This window comes from Gallus gallus, chromosome 15, assembly GCF_016699485.2.
Source record: "Gallus gallus isolate bGalGal1 chromosome 15, bGalGal1.mat.broiler.GRCg7b, whole genome shotgun sequence".
Lineage (NCBI taxonomy): Eukaryota > Metazoa > Chordata > Aves > Galliformes > Phasianidae > Gallus > Gallus gallus.
This window is the reverse complement of record NC_052546.1, coordinates 5,853,996-5,869,942: the sequence shown is the minus strand read 5'-3', so window position 1 is coordinate 5,869,942 and position 15,947 is coordinate 5,853,996. Positions and strand designations below refer to the sequence as shown.

At 38.2% G+C, this 15,947-nt stretch overlaps 1 protein-coding gene across 32 annotated transcripts in view; it reads left to right on the top strand.

The window, feature by feature from the left end:
• The window catches only part of CLIP1 (CAP-Gly domain containing linker protein 1), a 61,932-nt gene that overhangs the window by 23,074 nt on the left and 22,911 nt on the right, over nucleotides 1-15,947 (top strand). For 9 of the 32 annotated variants that reach the window (NM_001396663.1, XM_040648411.2, XM_015275188.4 and 6 more), the window contains exons 6-12: nucleotides 1,698-1,895; nucleotides 2,261-2,364; nucleotides 4,331-4,391; nucleotides 5,500-5,532; nucleotides 9,638-9,742; nucleotides 12,673-13,617; nucleotides 14,977-15,093. In NM_001396663.1, coding sequence (NP_001383592.1) covers nucleotides 1,698-1,895; nucleotides 2,261-2,364; nucleotides 4,331-4,391; nucleotides 5,500-5,532; nucleotides 9,638-9,742; nucleotides 12,673-13,617; nucleotides 14,977-15,093 — 1,563 coding nt within the window. The remainder of the gene's footprint in view (nucleotides 1-1,697; nucleotides 1,896-2,260; nucleotides 2,365-4,330; nucleotides 4,392-5,499; nucleotides 5,533-9,637; nucleotides 9,743-12,672; nucleotides 13,618-14,976; nucleotides 15,094-15,947) is intronic. The other 23 variants (XM_040648416.2, XM_046901097.1, XM_015275203.4 and 20 more) reach the window with 11 other exon arrangements.

The following is a 15,947-nucleotide window of genomic DNA, read 5'->3' as shown; positions in this document are numbered from 1 at the left end:
CACTACCTCTGTTATGTGAGGTTTGTGTTTGAGGATCTGATAATCACTAAAGCTCCCATAACTTCAACTTGTTTCATTAAGCTGAAATCTTCAAATTTTCAAAATGTAAAAGACCTTCTTTTGCTGTTAAAGAGATGAGTCAGCTGAGAAATACAGAAGTAGCAATTATCAAGACTTTGCTGACAAGAAGCCTCTTTCTTTTTGATTTGGTTTTTAATCCCTTGAATTCATCTAGACTAGATGTTGCAAAGTTCAGTGGCTTGGGTGAATTCTAACACACTAATTCCACCTAATACACTTACTATGGGTTCTTTTAAAGTTACTGTTACATAAATGTCCTAATCTTGGGTTACAGCAGTAAAATGGATATGCTCTGGGAAAGCTGAATTTAAGCCTCTCTTTCAAGGCAATTAAAAACGTAGAAATAATTGTGTGGGTTTTTTTTCTACAGCCATCCAATTTTTTTTTCCCCTTAATCAGTGTGCATAAATACATCTGACTGGAAGGAGATCACTGACTCCCAGTGACCTGTAACTGGTTAGCTGGCACACTGCTCCACTGGCCAGCAGGTGAAGGACAGAGGTGATGTACCACAGTCCTTCAGAACTGAAGCAGATTATGAGTGAACAGAGGTCAACAGTTGGTCAGGGCTGTGGGGTTAATACCTCATCACAGCAAGCATAGGGATTTTTATTTGGCACAAATGGAGGGACTTTATAACTTAATCCAGTCTGGAAATTGTACTTCTAGCTACAGAGTGCCCCCTAGTTTGAACCTGTTGCACTCAGTACTGCCTCAGTCTGCAGGAGTGGCTGCTCCTTGCAGTTTGTGGGCTGACAGTGAAGCCTTAACATGGACCTTCACATTTTATTCAGTATGCTGATTGTGTCAGCAGCGAAAGGATAGTTACACTTTGTGAATGTCTTCGGTATACTTATTTTATGCTGTGTTGTGCCCTCAGCCTCTTGCATGTCTGGGGCCATTCAGATTTATCTTAGCTATAGTTCTATAGATTGAGTCATTTATATCTATACTCTTAAAATTTAATCCTTCAGTTTTGTTTTGTTTTGTTTTTTTCCAGAAGAACCTTAATTACAAGGATATAAACGAATGTTTTAATCAGATACCAATGTACTTCAGGAGGTATTAGCTGTGAAGCTAGCTTTTTAAGTCAAGGTAAACGCCTTTGACCCTGAATGCCTTGTTGCCATAGTAGAGGCACAAAATGCTAGTTGGGTTTCCAAAAGCTTTTAATAGAGCACTTGGAAATGTTATAGTGTTGCTGCTGACCCAAGATAATGACTTGGAAAGGAGAAGGGCAATGTTATTTACTTGCGGTAAAGATGCCTTTCTCTTTTTAATGCAAAAAACTTCTTAGAAAGCTTGTCTCTGTGTGAGTCTACCAAATCTGCCTCAGACTGAGGCCAGCCTTTGGTTTTCACTTCAATCCTTCTGTCTCCTATGTGCTGGCTGCTGATTGCTACAAAACAAACTTAATACATAGGTATGGGTATTGTTAAATTCTCAAACTAAGTAATCTAATGTAAAGCAAAATAAATAAATAAAATACATAAAGGAGAAATTACCATAGGTTACAGAAAACATTTGTTTCTCTAACCTAATGTTTGTAGAGTCTTGGAGATATCCCTGGTTTTCACTTGATAAAGAATGGTTTTTAATGTGCTTGCTTTGTGAAGTTGACAGAAACATCCTCCCGGTATGCAAGAAAGATTTCTGGTACCACAGCCCTGCAGGAGGCACTGAAGGAGAAACAGCAACATATTGAACAGCTCCTGGCAGAAAGGGACCTGGAGAGGGCAGAAGTTGCAAAAGCAACCAGTCACGTGGGGGAAATAGAGCAGGAATTAGCACTTGTTCGAGATGGACACGACCGGGTAAGAGCAGTGCTGCTGTTCTTAAAACAGAGACTGTAAAACAATTGACTTAATTCCCAAATCACCTTTTCTAATTGAAAAGATCCGAGAGTGAGAGCTAGTGTTGTAAACCCATGAGATCTTTTGTGTGGGAGCTGTGGCTTGGTAAGAGCCAATCTATACCATTTAACAAATGTTGGTTAAACCTTTCCACACATCTCAGTGAGCGATGTTTTCTTTTGTTATGTGCATATTTTGAGTATCACATTCCTGCCTCTTTATTCATCACTTTGCCACTTTGTGATTACTGAGGTAAAAATACATAACTTGGAAAATGAAATCATGTGCTGTTTGTCTTAGATTTTGTTTTTATTCCTGGCGATTAGCATGTACTGGAGATGGAAGCAAAAATGGACCAGCTGCGAGCCATGGTAGAGGCTGCTGACAGGGAGAAAGTGGAGCTTCTCAATCAGCTCGAGGAAGAGAAAAGGTAACTCAAAACAGTCTTCGTTACTATAACTGTTAAAAACAAACTTTGCATTAAAAGTAAATGCTTTGGTGACTTGCAAACATGCAACAAATCTTAAATAATGCAGATATGAGCAGTTATAGTATAAAACAATATTTCTGCTCATTGAAGTTAATATTGAAAATAAATCTCTTAAATTTGAGGAGGGAAGAAACCCAAAGAAAATTATACTGTGATGAATTACAGCTGGTAGAGGGGATTTTTTTTGTGACTGAATATTCACTCAATGGTAGCTGGCACTGCTTGTATAACAAGCCGAGTGGACTTGTTTGGAGGCTGTAACTATTGTTGAAAGATGGATTTCACAGAACTTATTCCTTCTAGTATGGCCTTCAGTTGTGATGGATTTTATTCCTACTTTTATGAAGGTACAAATGGGTCATGCCTCATCTTTCTGAAACACTTCTACTTCAAAGTGAAAATTTTCATAATCCTGTTTCCTGCCAGTACTGGATTAGGAATTTACAGCTTAGTGCTCTTGTGAATAATTTATAACTTCTCATGTGCTTCTACACTGAGTCTGTCACTTACAAGAAATCATCAAAGCCCTCCATTTTAGTGTCTTTTCTAATTGATGTTCTTAATGGTTTGAGGAAAAGAATTGAGATTATCAAACAGATGTACAAAGCTACTTGAGGAAATAATCTGGTACATTGTTTAGATGCATTCTGAGTGCTTTTGAAAAGCAAAAATCCATTTAGAAACCAAACCCATTGTGAACCTGCTCTGTAGACTGGTGTTCTCCCCTGCAATGTCTACCTCTCTGAAAGGCCTCCCTAAAACTAGGAAACACAGAGGAGAACATACAGTGTTAAACCTGGGCAATTCCCTTACAGTTTGCGTACTTCCTTTTTATTGGACCTGCTTGCAGTGAATTTTCAAAGTAGTAGAGTTGGGTATGGAATTACTTTTATGATCTCTGCAAAATAATGCAGTGTGGCTTTTTTGTTGTTTTATTTTGTGGATTTTTTTCTTAATATTTAATTTGAAATAATAATAATTTTAAAAAGCTTTGCAGCACCTCCATTAGCTTGGCTGTGAACCTCCCCTCAGTGGATGCCAGGTCGGGGGGGGGGGGGTCCGTTCTACCGCAGTCCTCCATGGCCTTGAGCTCACCTTCAGTGTGTTGCTAGGCAGCATAACAGTGCTGCTGTGTATGCCTGCGACCCATTAGCTGAAGTGACGTTTTACAGCCAGGAAAACATTTCATGGCTTCAGCAGTGTAATATTTCTCCTTCCTCCTAGTCACTCGAGGTGTGTTTACCTTGAAAGCTCTGTAATGTGTATTCAAGTCAGTCTCAGCAGTAATTTGTAGTCAAATAATCTTTAATCCTCTGTTTCCCATAGCACAGGGATGATACCCACTTCCATGAATACAATGAGTTTATTCTAGTTCATATGCCAGCTTAGCACTTCTGCATTTGATGGTGTAATTCTCATTCTAAAACTCCTGTATGGGCAAGGCAAGACGTATCTGTGTTTTTGCAGGTACTCCCAGCCTGCATCTTACAGTTCATCCTGACAACCAGCACGTGCTTGTCTGATAGTTCTGATGCAGTTGTCCAGCACGCTTCCAGAAGGCTCTCAGGAATCTTGGATGTTTCCTAACTTTCTGTTTTCTTATCTCATAGAACATGCGGAATGTGTGCAGAAGGGTGAAGGAATGAAAGAAATAGTGCTGATGTAGAGGTTTTCTTTCTAACTCGTCAGAAACTGCAATAAAATACCTTTTTCACTGAGCTGTAGGAGTACTGCTTCTTTAAAGTTGTGCTTTAATGACAGTGGTTTCCTCCTCTCCAGTCTTCTTTGTAAAATAATTCTGCTGCTGTAACGTTTCTGGTGCTTTGCTGTCCATTTTCCATGGAAAAGTGAGCTGGAATGCATTTTCCTTCAAAGTTATCTGAATTTTAATCAACTGTCCCCACAGGAAGGTTGAAGATCTTCAGTTCCGAGTGGAAGAAGAATCCATTACCAAAGGAGACCTAGAGGTAAAATATCTCCAGCTTTGTAAACAGGATATGTAGTAAAACAGAGAAACACAATCAGTTCCTCTTAATTATACTGTCCTTCAGAAGACAAAGGCAGGAGTGATTGATTGATGCAGTACTGGTCCAAGTGTATGCAAAGCACATGGAAGTGCTTCCCATTTCTGCAGTCCTTGATTAAGCTAACAGTCCTGAAACTGCACAATCACACCCATAATTAGTTACATACTTTAGCAAGGGTTTTACTATGGAATGGCCATATTTGCTTAGAATAATTCAATTCACAGAAAACTCTATTTTTAAAATATTTTTATTATCATATATTATACCTTACTGATGTTTCTTCAATTGCTTAATAGTAAGCACCCAAAAAATGTAATCTTAAAATTATGGAACTGACAATTAGGTATTTATATGTTTGAAAATGAGCGTTGAAGACAAGGCGGCCCGTTTGACTTGGCCTGAGTTTTTTGAATAACTCATGTACTTTCCTTAGGGAAGATTTATTAAAAGAAGAATATTCTCTCTGGAGATACGCTGTGTACACAATCTGAACAGCCATTTAGGTGCACGTAAATAGCAGTTTGCAATTATGCAATCAGATTAGGAAACATCTGAGGAAGCATTACTCTCAACTACTTGAACACTGCCAATTTTTATCCCAAATGTCAAATTAAAAAAGCAAGATATTTTAGTTCTACTCTACTGTTGTTTAAATCTGAAAAATACTAGACTCTTGTGCAGCATAGATAACCAAATTAATTGACTTGTGTCTCTGTGAGCCATTTATGATTGAAGTGCTAGCCTTATGGAAATTATTCATTTCATATAACATTTCTTTTATTTTAGTCTTCCATTCATTTTAAGATACCTATCTAGATTCTTCATAGAATGCTCCTTTTATTGTTTAGTCCATGGAAACTTACAGTTTTTTATTTTTTGTTAGTCGTGGCAAACCATTGTAAAGACTGGTTTGCCAAGCTGCATAACTTCATGAATTTAAGCTGAATTCAAGATAATGAAATGTATCCTGTTGTTTATGTTGGAATGATAGTGCAAAGTGTGCAGGTGAAACATTTTTTGTTGATTTGTGTTTTAATTTTACTAATAGCGAAAGAGGCAGATTTCGGAAGATCCAGAAAATGTAAGAAGGCACTTAAATGTGCAGAGACATCCCATGTTAACAGATTGTGTGCAGAAAATGCTTATACTTATTCACTAACTGCATAATCTGTTATTGAAACATTGACTCTAGTATTTGTGTGCATGTTGCTTTCAGAGCAATTACAACATTTATCAAAAAGAATGTGTGTAATGACTAAACGTTGTAATCCCCATTAACTGGAGAGAGGGCAAATGAAGTCAGAATTCTCTGGGTTCAAAACCTTTGCAAGTGATTGGAGAGTATAGGAGCTTGTAGAAAAAGGCTGTCTGGGATCTTGAGATGTCTTTCATTTAAATGTAGGATTTTAGCTGCTTCACAAAATCCTGCTTGTTTTCCTACAAGCTCCTACTGCTGTTCCACAGTAAGCAATGATCCAGTTCTTCTTTCTGAGGGAGAAAAAAATGGAATGTTCCCCACCTCCCCTTATTTGTTTCTTTTTTCTTTTCTCTTTGCTTTTTTTTTTTTTTTTGGCATAAAATGCTCAGGGGAGCAATGATTACAAACATCGTAAAAATTAGTGTGCAAAGCTGTCTATTTCAATGTATCTTCATGTACCTTCCCTGTGAATTATGCAAGAAAAATGTACGCAACCAGATAACAGGAATTACTTTACAAGACATTAAAGCAGCCCTCTTCCTTCCGTAGCTCAGAATAGTGGAATTTAAATGCCTTCTCTGATTGGGTTTAGGAAGAACTATCACAGGCTGCCTCCTTTGCTGCATCCCCAGCCAAGATAGGAAGTTCTCAAGACTAAAACTGGTTTCCTGCTGTGCATTCTTAGGTGTTCCTTTTGCGAAGCTACTTCAGCGATCCGGGTCTCCTCTATTCTTCCAATCAGGCTCACGGTGTGTTAGAAGTAAATCTGCATGTGCCCTTCCTTTTTCTCATTTTGTGCACTCCTTGTTTAATCCTATCTTTACTCCTGATTTCCCTATTCTAATTTTTTTCCATAAAAATGGACATCTTCACTCTCTGAAGGAGAGAGATGGCTGATCACTTTGTTTCCAGGCTAATGCTTCATAATCTCAGTCATGTTCTGTGATTGTTATCCCAGCACGAAGGGACTGAAGGTCTTCTTGCCCCTCTCCTAGAATAGATTATCAGCATTTATGGCTTCAGCACAATTTCACCATTTGACTTGTTGATGGAAAACATAACCAAAGGTTTATTTTGATGTGAAAGTAGCTAGAATACACAAATGCTGAAAATAGCTGGCGACTGCTTTCTGACATTTGCTTTGAGTAGAATTCTTTAGGGTTGAAGCCAGAGTAAGGCTTGTCCCATTTCCCTCTCTCCCTTAATATAACTGCAAAACTTTGGAGAAGGGGAAGATACTTCATTTATTGCTTTTTTTTTTTCTGTTTTTCTTTTCGATTCAATTTGAGGTTTACATTCAAATTCTTCTTTTTGTAGTACTCTGCTCTCGTCAGTTTACTGTGCACTCGGATTCCTCACAAAGGACCAAAATTCTTCAGACGTTGCTCTTTAGATGATCAGTACTTTGATTAAAAATTTTGCTGTGGCTTTTGCCTCAGGGAAACTGGGGGCTGCCCCTTGGAAATCACATCTGTTGTAAGAATAATCCTCCGTGTATTAAATGGAGAGAAAGTGTCCAGCAAAGATCTCTGGAGTAGTTTAGTTTTGCTGAGTTTTTCTTTGAGTTTTTATTTTCATCTTGGTAGTATTTGAATTTCTTCTTTGAGATACATAAGAGATGGGATTTAAAAAGCTGGTAATCCATGGTGGTATAGCTGATCTTTGCAGTACTAACGTGATGTCTGTAAAATTAATGATGAAAGTATTCTGTTTTTTACGTAGTGTAGAAAATCTTCAGATGGTGTATCTTGCAAAGTGATGAAAGGAGAATTCTGCAGCTGTCAGGTTTGAAGCTTGTTTTCTAATGAATCCCTTCTGGGAATTAGAGCAGGAAAGACATGAATAATCAATTTTTAAAAATAGCTTAGTTTTCAAACTTAGAAATAATACCAATCAGTCTCAGAGAGGGGACCAACTTACAGCCACTTAAAAAAATACTGCTATTTACCTTAGGATATTTCTGTCTCCAAAGCCCATGGGAGGCACAACTGATAAGCCACGGTCTCATGGTCTTTTCTTTCATCTACACTGAATATCTTCCACTGATGGAGAAATTAATCTGCTATGGAATATCAAACAGAACAAATGTAAGAAGTAAGTTTAATATTTATGGGTTTTAGTATTTCAGACCTTGTAACTAACTTCACAGTAAACCAGCCGATCAGAAGGACATTTGAAACCACCAGATGTCGGCATGCTTTGGGAGAAGACAATAATAAATTGGTCATGTCTGAAGGAATACTGTGACTGAAAGAGAACAGGCCTGAAGCAAAGCAAGTGTCATCCCTGTCTCACTTTCTTTGCAGAGACCGCACAGAATCTGTAACTGCTGTGGCTGTTTTGGAGGCAGTGCTAATCAGCTTGTCCCTCTATAAATAACACAGTTCTGTGGGGATTTTTAAATATCGTATTACGAAGACGAGAGAAGCAGCAGTGTCCTGCCAGCTGTGTGCACACTGCTGTGGGTTTGGCAGCAGTGTGGCTTTGGAGTTACACACGCTCTTCCTTTGGGTTTCTTTCAGTCCACTGTTAGGTTATCTCACTGGGCTGCAGGACCTTTCCTCTCTTAATAGCAGTTCATAAGGCATGGGGGATACTGTCTGATTTTCTTCCGTAGTAAAGTCACTGCTGCAGCTAAACTGTGCTAGAGAACTTTCATTGAGGCTGATGGATGCAATTTCTTGGGCTCCAAAGCATGTCTTAGCATACCCACACAGAACTTCATTCATTTCTGGAGTTCCACCTTACTCTTGAGGTGGGCGACCTCTGAGAAACTGCCCTTCTTTTTTTTGAAGACACATGAAACAGTGCACTTCCATAGTCCTTTGAATTTGGATTGTTTCACACTTGCAAACAAATCAGCTCTCAGCATTTCAGAAGTGGCACAGCACTGAGGTTCTTAACTCTGTATTACTTTTTTTTCCCTTTCCTCACATCTGCTGGACTTCACTGCATCTCTTACATTTCAAGTTCTCGGGAAAACTTCTTGGAGTTTCTCGGAGCCCAAGTATTGAGTTTTGTATTGAGTTTTCTGTGTGCTTGCCAAAAAAATTCTACCCCTTTGTAAACAAAAGGCAGGAGGTGACAGCTTAGTTAGTTTCATGTACTTCCTGCTTCCCTTTAGAAACATAAAAGGATGACAAAGTTGGGTTTTTCTGTTGTTTTGTTGTTTGCTTTTTTTTTTCAATCTTACCAGTTCCACATCTTGTTCCGTGTATGCAGTCTGCAACAATTACAAAGCAACCAGAATATTTCCCTTCGTCCCCTGGTTTTGGAGAATCTTACTTGTTGCTTGCTTACTTTCTGGAGGAGGAGAGGGATAAATTAGGAGGGTTCTGCAGTTACCATTCAGACAACCATGCTCTTTCTGTTCAGATAATTCACACTCTAGTGACAGATGAACCTTAATATTCCCAGATCTTGACCAAAAGCATTTTTATGACTGAGACTTGAGATGCAGCTAATTAATATCACATTAAAAAAAAAAAAAAAACCACAACAAAACAAGTTTGATTTGTCACGTGAGCTTTAGTGGTGAATTTTCATCCCCTGGTTCATAATACATCATGTGAAAAATACAACCAATGCATTAAAGAAAAACGTTAGTGAAATGACAAGGAAAGGAACGTATCATCCTCTTAGAACAGGTGCAGGCATATATTTATATTTTATGTACTTTTTTCATAACTACTCTAATTTGTGCTGAAAACTTCATGTACTGATAAATAACTTCTACTTGGCTGCATGAAACTTTTGTCCATATTTCTTTGTGATTTTTTTTTATTTTTTTTTACACATCCGTCCATTTACACTTTCAGCCCATCTTTCTCATCCATAGTATTTCCCTGTTCATTTTATCCACTGCATCTTCTCTGCTCATCATTGATAGAAGATTCTGGCAGCACGGCCTGCATGTGGCTCCCTCCTTGTGTGCTGGCATGTGATGGTGGCACCGTTGTGTTCTCTTCCTTTCCCTTTTTACTAACAGACGCAGACCAAACTGGAGCATGCCCGCATTAAGGAGCTTGAACAGAGCCTGCTCTTTGAAAAGACCAAAGCTGACAAACTCCAGAGGGAGTTAGAAGACACTAGGGTAATGGTTTTCACTATTTAAATAACAAGACTGATTTGTGTTGTGGAAGATTTCTGGTGACGCAGTCTGCCGGGTATAACACGTGCTGAAAGAGATCTTGCTCCTGCCACGAACCTCGTGTAGCTGGAACACTTCTAAAAATGAGCATTGCTTTTGAGTGTCGGTGCTGTGTGTGTCTATAGCTGTGTCTGTGTACTCATTTCTTCAGGAGAATTCAGGTAAGATGACGTCAAAGTGCAAAATTAATACTTGAATCCGTGTCAGAAGTGGCAAGTGGGACTGTGAGTAGACATAAAGGAATGCTCAGTGGTTCATTTTTGAAGTAGCAAAGTTCTTTATATCCAAGAGAAATAATTCCACTGTGCCAGTGCTTTTAATGCAGACTCGGAAATGGTGGTTGTGCTACTTGCTTTGCTATGTCAAGGACTTCTTAATTCTTTTTTTCTACCACTGACAATATTTTCCTGGGTATCTCAGTAGCATTAGTAACAGCAATGCTGTCAAAATATTGCTCAGCATTGGTCCCAGGACAGATGTTCAGCAGATGTTGATTCCTGGGATTTTCAGCACATTTCTGAGAGAGCAGAGGCTTTTGTCGCTAGGAAGGTGCTGATTGTGTTTGGTTGTATTTGGCACAAGGCTCAGAGGACTGATGGAGTTGACTTCAGTAGTTCAATGTGTGTCTGTTAGCAAGGTCTGCTATGCTATTACATTTTATTTATGTATCTGTGCTTATTTAAAAGTAAAGATCCAAGAAGAGTGGATTTATATCTGGGTGTCCTTGCACCTGGAAAGACATGACAGGTTTTGGTGGTTTTTTTTTTTCCTTTTAAATTTAATATTTAATGAGTAATTCGTGAAATCTCAAATCCAGGAAATCTGAAGTGTCCACGCTTCCAACTAATGCTCTGATCAAAACCAACTCTGAATAATTGTGAATAATGCAGTTCTACACTTGATCTTAGCCAAAAGGCCGAGAATTGATCTGCTCTGTTATCTCGGGGTTCCGTGGATGAAGGAACCAACCAAAGCCCCCCTGTACCTTGTGATCAGTTGCTGTGGTTCTGGACACAGAAGCAGCAAACCTCAGCAATCTAGGTCATACCTAATGATATGCCACTGTTGATAAGTGCCCTTTGTCCTAAATTCTTGACTGATAAGTACGTATCCATTAAGATGCTGCTGTTGATTGTTTCTGGAATGTGGCATCTTTATAATGAGTAACAGATAACATAACAGATAGCCAACAGTGCACCACTCAGGCTCTATTATTAGGTGTTTTTATTACAGAAAACCTGCAAATCTGCTTCTAGAGATGAGGAATCAGATGCACTTTTAGTTTAGAGCGATGCAATGGAAATACACCATGAGTGCCAGTTCTTTTATATCTTACAGTGTGAATCTTTCACAGTCGCTTGGTGTAATGAAGCAATGAAATTAATTCTGCCTTTTTCTCAGACTGATGAGTTTCTTGCAGGACAAGGTGTGAACTTCCTCTAGATAACACATTTGTTCTTTGTGTTAGAAGTAAAAAAGCAAATGCTGTTACCTTGCTCCGAAAAAAACCAAGAAGTCATCAGAAATCTTTAAAACTCCTAAAGTACAATATCAAAGGGAAGGAAATGCTGCAGTTCTCTACTGTGAATCATTTTTTTTCTGCAAGATCATATACGTATATATATATTTTTACCTATTCCCCTTTTATAAATTATTTCATCAGTAGAGAGAATGAAAAATTCATATATATTTTTCTTCTGTTCTGCCCACAGCAGAATAGGTTGCTGAGCACTTGGCAGTTTTTGTATCATGCTCAAAATTAATTTATTTGTCTTCATAAATATCTGCACATTTTTAATAATCTCCCTGCTTTTTACAGTGGTTTATCCACTGCTCACTTCAGATAATACTTCGTACACTTCTTTGTTCCTTCCAACCACTTTCTTTAATTAGGGAGATGAAGAGTATTAACTCTTCTGGATAGATAGGGACAGAAATGTGTCATAATATGTATAATTGATTGCCTTGAAAGCATATGTATATTCATGCACACACACAGCTCTTCTTGAAGCTAAAGAAGGGATGAATATTAGAAATGTCCAAGAACATCATCTACAACAAATACTGTTAAGGAGCAGTTGTAGACGGTAGTGTCTTTCTCAGGCTGTTGGGATAATAAGAAGGCTGAAGCACTGATTTCCTAATTAGAAGTCATTGTTCTGGTTTTGTGTGATTTTTGTACCAGAAATTTCTTCCATATCTGTTGAAAAGCTCAGATGAAGCGAGGCAGCTTTTTTGAGAGAACAATGGAGTCGATATGGAAGGAGTTTAAAGGACCCATATGCTAAAAGGCAGTTGTATGTTTTTCTGATAGTCTCATAGTTGACTTAAGATAAATTTGGAAGCAATTCTTACGGCAGTTAGAGAACAGGGGGTTCTCCCATCTTTTTTCTATCTGCTTTAAAATGGTTCTAAGAAACATTTTGTTAAATGTTGATAATGTATGTAGGCAACTTTGCAAGCTTTTCTTTAGCAAGTTGTTATTTGCAGATAACTTCAGAATAATGAGTTTAAATAAACTGCACCTTTAGGGAGAAGATAATATGCACGTAATAGGAAGATGTGGACATCTGTACTTTTTTCTTTCTTTAAGTGATAATTTATGCATAAATGAATTAACAGTTGGTCTTGTTTCACAGCCTTCCATATAAAAACAGTATTTTCTTAAGGTTTCTTTAGCATTTCCATAGAAATAGGAGTTAGCAGTGAGCAGAAGCTCAGAGGTATAATTCAAACCACTGGTAAGAGGACGCTGATGACGTTGGTTTGCAACACCTGGTGATTTCTTTTCACTGTGGTCTAAGTGTCTCCGTGTAATAAACTTATGACTTTTATAATTCTTTCTTCTTTTCTTGAAATGCTGTTAATCATAGGTGGCTACAGTATCAGAAAAATCTCGCATCATGGAACTAGAAAGAGATCTAGCATTGCGGGTGAAGGAAGTAGCTGAGCTTCGAGGGAGATTAGAGTCTAGTAAACACATTGATGATGTGGATACTTCTCTTTCATTGTTACAAGAAATAAGTTCTTTGCAAGAAAAAATGGCAGCAGCTGGCAAAGAGCATCAGCGAGAGATGAGCTCTCTGAAAGAGAAGTTTGAAAGCAGTGAAGAAGCGCTGCGGAAAGAGATCAAAACACTTTCAGCTTCAAATGAGAGAATGGGAAAAGAAAATGAATCATTGAAAACTAAGCTTGATCATGCCAACAAGGAGAATTCAGACGTAATAGAGCTGTGGAAATCGAAGCTGGAATCTGCAATTGCTTCCCATCAGCAAGCAATGGAAGAACTGAAAGTTTCTTTCAACAAAGGTGTAGGGGCTCAGACAGCAGAATTTGCAGAGTTAAAAACTCAGATGGAGAAGGTTAAATTAGACTACGAAAATGAAATGTCAAATCTAAAACTGAAGCAGGAAAATGAAAAATCTCAGCATTTAAAGGAGATTGAAGCACTGAAGGCAAAATTGCTGGAGGTCACAGAGGAAAAAGAGCAAACCCTGGAAAACCTGAAGGCCAAACTGGAAAGTGTGGAAGATCAGCATCTAGTAGAAATGGAAGACACTTTAAACAAATTACAGGAAGCTGAAATAAAGGTAAAGGAGCTAGATGTACTGCAAGCCAAGTGCAATGAACAAACCAAACTTATTGGTAGTCTTACACAACAGATCAGAGCTTCTGAAGAAAAGCTTTTGGACCTTGCTGCACTTCAGAAAGCCAATTCTGAAGGTAAATTGGAAATCCAGAAACTTAGCGAGCAGCTTCAGGCAGCTGAGAAACAGATACAGAATTTAGAGACTGAAAAGGTTGGTGGAAGTAGCAAGGTTTGTATCAACATCCATCCTTTTGTTTTTACTTTGTTTTTCTTTTTACATTTGTACTGCTCTGAGCTGCTGTAGCAAACTCATCACAGAAAAAAAACCAAAAAACTTTTTATTAACAGTGTATCTTTGTACCATCTGAGGAGGTTTAGGAGAAAGTGTTATCAGATCTCAAATGGGTTCTATTGCTCGGTCTGCAGCACTCAGCAACAGGAAAACATGCCTCTGTGGAAAGCTCTGTGTTACAGAAGGTTACTTTTCTGGCTTCTTTGGGAGGAGATCCCCACATCTGAATACACGAGTTTTTCACTGTTGGTGCTAGAACTGTTGGCATAGTGACATGGGGCTCAGTGGGATTTTTCCCTCTGATGGTTACAATGAGTTGTGGAGAGATTCTGTGTTCTCAGTTGGTGCTGGCAGTATCTTTACTACCTTTGCTGTCATCAAAGATGATGATGAAAGAGGCAAAGAGTGCTATTAAATCCAAAACAAAGATCCTGGAGGAACTTTTCTTTAAGACAAAGGTATACAGCAGTCTTGTCAGGGACCTTCTGATTGTATTTCTGAAGCACAGACTGCAGCTTGATATATCTTACCAAGATTTTTTATTGTTGTTTTGGATAGAATGTCTCTCTAAGGCTGTTAGTGTGCTGTTCAGTACTAGAAAGTTGTTCTGCCACTGCAGCTAGAAATAAAAGTGCTAAGATTTAATTTCATTCTGGGGCTTTGGGCAAACCCCTATTGATGCATAACCTGACAAGCAAGAACTCCAGTTATGAGAGCAGAGGGAAGGTAGCTAGAAGTAGCTCTCCTAAACCCTTCACAGATGGTTCCAAGATACTGACTTTTGTGGACTATTGGCACCGTATTTTTAGCTCACACTGAATTTCTGCACTATCCTGGGTGAGGTACAGAATCGTTTGGAAAATGGCAGCCCTGTGTGTGTATTGGTGTGAATAGCCAGTTGAAACAGGCAGTGCTAAATTTATCCATTGAAAAAATTAAAACAGTAAAGAACCAAAAGTGCCAATTTGACTGATGCTGTAACTGCTTGGAAATGTTTCAGTGTGCTCCAGAATGCCTACCATCAATTGTTTTAATTCTAAGATAACTACATTTCAATTATTTCAGTCATGTTCCAAGATCCAATCAGTGCTGTGATGTAGTCATCAGTGGAAATCAGCTTCACTCAGTTAACACATTACATTTTTTTCTTCTTTTTTTTTTTTTTAATTTTCATTTTGTTCATCTTACAATGATTTTAATATTACAGTTATTTCCTTCAGATTCAACTTTTAATTTCCCTGTTTTTATCATTCATGTTTGTAATTTTATTTTACTCCATTTAACCATCTTTGTTAGGTTAGTAATCTGACCAAAGAACTGCAGGGCAAAGAGCAAAAGCTTCTTGACCTTGAGAAAAATTTGAGTGCAGTAAATCAAGTTAAAGATTCTTTGGAAAAGGAACTTCAACTTTTGGTGAGTAATTCTCAAAAATTTTGGCTTTTTCCTTCGGATTTTGGTTGTCGTGGTGAGAGCATAATAAAATTCTGAGGGTCATTTCTGAGTGAGGAAAGTCTTCCAAAGCTGTTTTACTTACAAAAAGAAGGCGCTGATTCATGATTAATAGAATCCATCTCAAAATGAAAAGAAGATCTCACTTGACTTGTGTTTATCAGCTGTTTTGTCTAAATAGAAATTGTCTGCTCAAAAAGCACAGGTAAAATATTAAGCCAGATGAAAAGTGTCATGCAGCTTAAGTTCAGACTATTAATTAAGGAACGTGTGGCCTGTTATATAAATTAATACTCACTATAGGTAAATCTTGCAAATGTTTTTTGAAGACATGTTTCACCGGATTCCATTTGTAAGTATTCTGTAGATGGGTGCAGTTCTCCTGAAAACCTACACCGTAGTTAGCAACAAAAGCCATGCTCCTTTAGTTTTACTGTCCTTGTCGTAAAATCTTTCATGGCCATAGTATTTGAAGTTGATGTCAGAGTCTCACTTAATGTCTTCTTCAGTATCCTCCCTTGTTTTCCACCGTCCAGCATCTCTTCCTGCTGGCTGAGCTGGAAAACACTGGTATAAGATTGATCACAGGATTGCAGATGTCCACTGTGCAGCCTTTGAATAATGTGGATAGCTTCTTACTTTGAGAAGCCCAGAACTCATGTTTCTTACGCTGGGTTGTGTCTGCAGTTCTGTTGCTATGCAAGCTGATGGAGAGCTTATTTCGAAAGCTTAGGGGCTTGCTTGCAACCAAGGCAAGGGATCAGTCTTGCATTATGTTGCTGAATATATCAGTGCTAAGCTGTAATTCAAAAACTTCA